This window comes from Nothoprocta perdicaria, unplaced genomic scaffold (genome assembly GCF_003342845.1).
Source record: "Nothoprocta perdicaria isolate Ctin4 unplaced genomic scaffold, notPer1 scaffold_620, whole genome shotgun sequence".
NCBI lineage: Eukaryota > Metazoa > Chordata > Aves > Tinamiformes > Tinamidae > Nothoprocta > Nothoprocta perdicaria.
The window spans coordinates 25423-31348 of NW_020455889.1; the positions used below are offsets into that span (position 1 = coordinate 25423).

At 58.3% G+C, this 5926-nt stretch overlaps 2 protein-coding genes across 2 annotated transcripts in view; one reads left to right on the forward strand and one right to left on the reverse strand.

Annotated features, from left to right (window-relative positions):
* Window positions 1-661: 661 nt before the first annotated feature.
* Window positions 662-5707, reverse strand: CUNH19orf57 (chromosome unknown C19orf57 homolog). The gene is made up of 8 exons (XM_026049865.1): window positions 5677-5707; window positions 4397-4580; window positions 4231-4300; window positions 3848-3946; window positions 2878-3642; window positions 1780-1910; window positions 1584-1676; window positions 662-803 (listed from the first exon to the last, which is right to left on the reverse strand). The coding sequence occupies exons 1-8, from the start codon at window positions 5705-5707 to the stop codon at window positions 662-664; spliced, it is 1515 nt and encodes a 504-aa protein (XP_025905650.1).
* The window catches only part of CC2D1A (coiled-coil and C2 domain containing 1A), a 14440-nt gene continuing 9925 nt past the window's right edge, over window positions 1412-5926 (forward strand). Inside the window, exon 1 of the mRNA XM_026049866.1 lies at window positions 1412-1449. The gene's annotated coding sequence lies outside the window, so the exon portion shown is untranslated. The remainder of the gene's footprint in view (window positions 1450-5926) is intronic.

The window sequence follows — 5926 nt, forward strand, 5'->3', positions numbered from 1 at the left end:
CCGCCCCGGCCTCCGCTCGTCGGGAAAGCTGCTCCGGAACAAGGGAGCCCAGAGCCCCAGAAGGGGCCGAGCTGCCCGTCGGGGGGGCACGTTGCACGTTTGGTTCAGAAATGAGTTCAGAATCGTTGTGTTTGGTGTTGGAAAAGCGTTTGGTTTTGCCCCCAAGAGCCGCCTCTCCCMAAAAGGGGCTGCAAGGGGGGCAGCCCGCGGCTCCGGTGCCTCCGGAGCCGCCAGACGCCGCCGGCAGAGCCGCGGATTCGGGAGCAGGCCGGTTCCGGCCATGTGSGGCTGTTTTGGGGCGGTTCTGGTCGTTTTGGGCCGGTTTTGGTGCCTAAATAGCGCTTAGGGTTATTGAACCGCGCGCGAGCGGTTGTCTTTTCCCTTAGGGAAAGCGCGCGTCTCAAAGACGTTTGTTGGAAAGTTGGAAAGTTCCAAAAAATTGGAAGTTTGTTCCAATGGAAAACAGTGTTCTACGTTAGACACACGAGGTTCTTTTATTTGCCAGTTTTGTGGTTATCCCGCTGTTCCTTTATTTGCCCATTTTGGGGGTTATCCCATTACTTTAGTTGCCCGTTTTGGGGTTACACTTTATTTGCCCGTTTTGGGGTTACTCGTTGGCACACTGCTTTGCCGTTGCGTTAATAAACGGTTGTCACGAATCCTACGTGTCCTTCCATTTCCTGCCAGGACTGGGGTTGGCGAGTGCCCCCCTGGGCGCTGGAAACTTCCCGGATCTTCGGCTTTTCCGGTATTTCAGCCTCTTCAGGGACTCCAGATCCCGGTGCGCGCTCATTATCAGGCGGCTGCAAGCACAAACACGTTGCATTTTGCATTAATACCCGCACGGAGCACAAATGTATATTTATTCAAAAGCTTTTGCCACACTGGGCTGGGGGCTTGGGGGCTCCTAGGGCAATTCCCTGCCCTCGGCAGCTAAAATAAAAGCCAGGGAGGACAGTGGGCCTGGGGAGAAGGAGCTTTTCTCCAAAATGTTCACAAAGAAATTGCATTAAGTAGGTGCAAACAGGTAAAACCGGGGGAATAAAAGAGCAGCTTTAGTGCTTGGCACAGAGCAGGCTGAGGAGGAGACCTGACATTAACGCCCCGTTGCAAAGGTTTCTTGTTTTTTTAAAGTTAATGGCTTCTTTACCCCCCATTTCAGTCAAATTGCTAAGCAGACAGCTAGAAACCCTGTCCCCTTGTCTTTTGAGGGCAAAATAACCCTAAAAGGCGGGTGTTTTCTGCTGGGTTTCGCAAAAGCCCCAGCTGCATTTCAGCAAAAGCTCCTCAGAAACGGGTGAAGCGGGAGCAGCAAGTCCAGAACTTTCTGGTCTCCTTGGGGTGGCCAAGGGCGTTAAAGCTGCCACTCGCTTGCCCTTAGCTGTCTGCTCCCTGGGGCAGAGGAAACCTTTGTGCTGAACGTGCTGCCCGCCAAGGCCCAGCAACAAGGTAAGAGGTGGAAAATGCCCCTCGCGGCTGTTGTTTAGCAGTAAAAGGGGGGTAAATAATAGAAAAACACCGTTTTGGGGGCTGGTGTTGAAGGGTGGTTGCTCCCCAGGGCTGCAGGGAGGCCGGGCTCTTACTTGAGCTTGGAGAGCTCCGCGATGAGGCCGCAGATGACGTCCGTGGCATCTTCCTGCTGGGAAGCAGTGGGAAGCGCCTCCGATGCCGTGGCACTACGAGGAAAAGAGAGGGAGAATTAAAACATTCCCAGCTCAGCCACTTTTCCCTCAAATAATGGGCCTGGGAGTCCATGTTTGGCTTGGAAATGCACTTAACCTGGGCTGCTGCTGATCCAGGGCAGCGATGTCGGCGACCGGGCTGGTCTTTTCCAGGGATTTTTGTCCCTCCTCGGAGCCGGACTCGGTTTGGGTGGCGGAAGAGCCGTTGTTGGCATCGGTGGGAAGCGGCTGCAAATGGAAACAGCCTTGGGAGTGAATAGGAATTAGGAGGAAAACGGGCCCGTGCGTGGCGTGCCAGCCCGGCAGAACGTGTTCTTCCAGGGAGGAGTCGCTCCGCTCCCAAGCCCGCTCCCATTAAAAGCAGATCCAGGTCTCCGCGCGGCGCTGGGGGGCATTTCCAGGGAAAGTGGGAGCACTGGCAAGCCAAGGGCTCGGCTGCGGCCGGGGTTGGAGTCCCACTGCGGATCGCTCTGGATCGCGGGGCTGGAGGGGCACAGGAGACACCAGTGCGGAATGGTTGTAACRCCTAAAATGGGTTTAAAAGCCTAAACCGGCAGCTCCAAGGCGGAATTACCTGCGGTGAAGGGACAGGAGCCGGCAGCTCCGGTCCCGGAGCCGGCCGCGCTGCCCCCGGCGGGCGGGATTCCTCCTCGGGCTCCACATCCCTGGCTTCTCCGTGGGGCAGATCCCGCTGTGCCGCGGGAAGGAGTTCCCTGCCCTCGGGAGCAGGTTGCTCCGTGCAGCCGCCCGCTGCTGCTGCTCCCRGCGAGGCGCTTCCCATGGGAAGGGGCTCCGCGGCCTCTCCGGCGAGCGCCGCCTCTTCGGCATTTGCTCCGCGATGCCGGAGGCTGCGTGGGCAGGGAGCAGCCTTCCCTCCGGCCTCCGGGATCTGCGTCTTTCCTTGGGAGACCCCTGGAGCCGGCAGCTCCTCTCCGAGGCCGCTGGGACTGGGCTCCGCGTTGGCTTTGCCTTCCTCTGGCAGCTCTTCTTGCTCCATTTTCTCTGCGGAAGCTCCGTGGATGGAGACGGGAGAATGAGGCCCTGGAGAGGCTTTTCCTTCGTTTTCTTCCTCCTCTCCATCCCTCTCTCCCTTGCAAGCGGGGGGCTGCAGGGACGCGCTGCAGCCTGCGCTCGCGCTCCCGTCTTCCCAGCAAACAGCACCGGCTGTACCGGGAGCTTCCCCATCCTCCCGTACGGAAGGAGCTGCCTCCACATCCATCTCCGTGGCGGCAGCCAGGCCGCGGGCGCCTGGATCCGCTCCGGAGGCGCTGCCGGCACCGCTCCGCTCTTCGCCCTCCTCCRGAGCGGGGCAGTCCTGGGCTGCAGCGGTGCTTCCCGATGATCCCGTGCCGTTTTCCACGGCTCCATCTTCACCTCCCGTTCTGGCCTCGCTTGGCGCTTCCCCGCCGGCATCTCGGCCGTTTCCTTCCCCGACCCGGTCCTGTGGAGCAGCAGCTCCGTTCTGCTCCGCGGCCCCACCGGACACGCACGGTGGCTCCGTGTCAYCGTCGTCGCCTGCGGCATTCCCGTTTATTCCCATCCCGCAGCGATGCTCCTGCCCCTCCGTGGAGAGGCCCCTATCCTGGCAACTCTCATCCGGAATATCCGGAAATTCAGACGGGGCTTCAGGCAGCGAGGTTTTCTCACTGGCTTCGCCTTGGGAGCGGGGATCGCTTTGGAATTCCGGCTCCTCTCCTCGCTGTTCCGGCAGAGCTAGCTCACCCTCAGGACGGCGGCTGCTCTTCCCCGTTTGGGGGCAAGTCTGTGGGTTATCCGGCTCCGGAGCGCTCTGGAATTGCCCCCGGTGCTCTGGAGTCGCAGGATCCTCTTCTCCTGGGACCCTGATGCCATTTAGCTGCTCGGGTGCCTCTGCCTGAGGCCTCTCGTCCTGGGTCGCTGCCTCTGATGACCTCCGTTCGGGGCTGGAATCCGTGTTTTGGGGACTGCAGTCTGTTCCGTCCTGGAACGACAAGAGGCCGGCATTGTGATGACCTTGTAAAAAACAGCTCGTTCCAATTTTGTGTGTTTCTTTTTAATATGTATTTTTACAAAGCTCCATTTTGGATAAATGCCAAATCAAAGAAGTAGCTTTAAATTGTGTAGTTTATATTAAAAAACAAGAAAATGCGTGCAGGAAGAYGGGCAGCTGGGATGCACCACGGTACCTGCTCCCTTTGCCTCCTTGGCGTATGGTTTCGCTTCCGCCTCTCCGCCGGATTCTCCTTCGGCTTCGTGAAGACTGGCACGAATTTCCCTGCTGAATTCTGCAGCAAGAGCATAAAGGGCTGGGAAAATCAGCCCTTTGGGGCCAAATTGGGCCTGAATTTGGGGCCAAACCTGCTTTTTTTTGGTGCAGTTTCTCCCTATGTGCTCGTCCCAGGAGCGCTGGCCTGGCTGCCGCACGCCCGGGAGTGTGAATCCAAGGGCGACGGATCCAAGGGGAATCCAAGGGGAATCCAAGGATCCCCTTGAGCAGCCGAGCAGCTCAAGGGGATTTGTCCACAGCGGGAAGCAGCGACCCAAAGGACAAYCAGCGGGGCAGATTTACCTGAGACAGAGCGACCGTGGTGACCTGCTTGGGCTGCCTTCGCTCCGGAGCCGTCCTCCCTCCTCCTGAACTGGGGAGGAGAACAGAGCCGTGCGCGGGGCCACGTCCCCGGTTCGCAGCGCTTGCTCACCCCACGGAGCCCCCGTTGTGCCCATTTCCCAGTTACCTGCCTGGCGAGTTGGCCGCCTGCCCTTCCCCGTCCTCCTCGCCCGGCTGCTCCGGCCCTCCGGCGCTTGGCTGCGGCTTCCCTTGGGAATCGGTGCTTTGGGCCCGTCCCGAACCGTCTGGCACCTCAGGGTCCTCCTCGAAACTCCTTCTCATTTTGGGAACCTGGCCCTCCCCGTSTGCTGCTGTTAAGGCAAAACGCCGTTAGTAAACAGTGCCTAGCAGAGCAATAGAGCTGTCTGCAATGGGGTAAAACCCGGGCAAATGGGGTAAAATCCTGGCAACAGGCTGTCCGTGTCCGTCCGGCATTAATTTCTCTTAACCAAACCCTAAGAAAACCCATGAATTCAGGAAGTTTTGGAAATCTGCTCRCGACACGAGGCTGGTCACAAGCTCCTCGTCGGGGCTGGCACCTCATGAGGTGGCTTGGGTGAAAAAAACCCACATGCTAGACAGGGMAGATTTTTATCTCTGTGGGCAGGAATCACCCCAAAATTGCCCGTTCTGCTGTGGCTGCTCTGCGGGTATTTCGGGTGGAGGAACAGAAATTAAAAGCCAAGTGGGAAACRCTGGGCAAGCCTGTGTTGCCGCAGGGTTTTGTTTGCAGGGAGCTTCGCTGCAAGCGTTACAAGCTAATTACAGTGGTCAGACTCCAGCGCTCCTTTCTGGGSTAAAACAGTGGTTTATTCATCAAAACCAGCGCTAAACGGGGTGTAACGTGTCACCCCCGTGCTCAAATTGCTTGCCACTGTAATTTGGCAATATTGGGTGGCGAGGAGCGCTCCGGGGAGGAAGCTGCGCCCCGGGGGCTGCGTAGGCAGCCCTAAAAATCACCTTTCAAGCGCAAAAGCAGCGATTTCTGGCCTCTCATTTTTGACCCAGCTCTCTACTCGCTGCTCCCCGCTGGGGTTTGCAAAGCTGGCGTGACATTTTGGGGGTGCTTGGCCGCGTTTGGGTAAAAACTGCTTAGAAAGCGGTGTGTGCGGGGGTGTTTTGTACTAAATAGCAGTAAAACGGTGGCAAAACAGGGAGTGTCCGGGCAGCTTTGGGCGTAGCGAAGGTCAGAGGTTGGAGGCGACGCCGGGCGGCTCTGGGCGCCTCTGCTGAGAACTGGCTGCAGTCTCTACATAGTAACGAAGCGCCCGGCTCGGGCCAGACCCAGGACCGGGCTTAACCAGTGGGGCTGGAAGGAACTGGGGCTGCGGGGCCTCCCGGTGAGGGGTCCCGGTGTCCGGTGCTCCCTTGAGGCCAGGGCTTGTTTACACGGCGCTGCTTCGGTACCTGGGCTGGGCTCCTTCTTCCTCTTGCTCATCTCGCTCTCCTGAGGTGGGAAAAAAAAAACCATAAATAAAAATCACTCAGCAGTTGTCTTAAAAGGTTAAATTGCCGGCGTTTTCTGCCATTTTGGAGCCACGGAGATGGGCAACGTGGTGTCCCCCCACCCGCTGCCCCTAACCCCCCTCTTCCCAAGAGTGACTTAATGCACAGGAGGGATTTTAGGGCCAGTCACAGCGCTCCTGGCCTCCACATT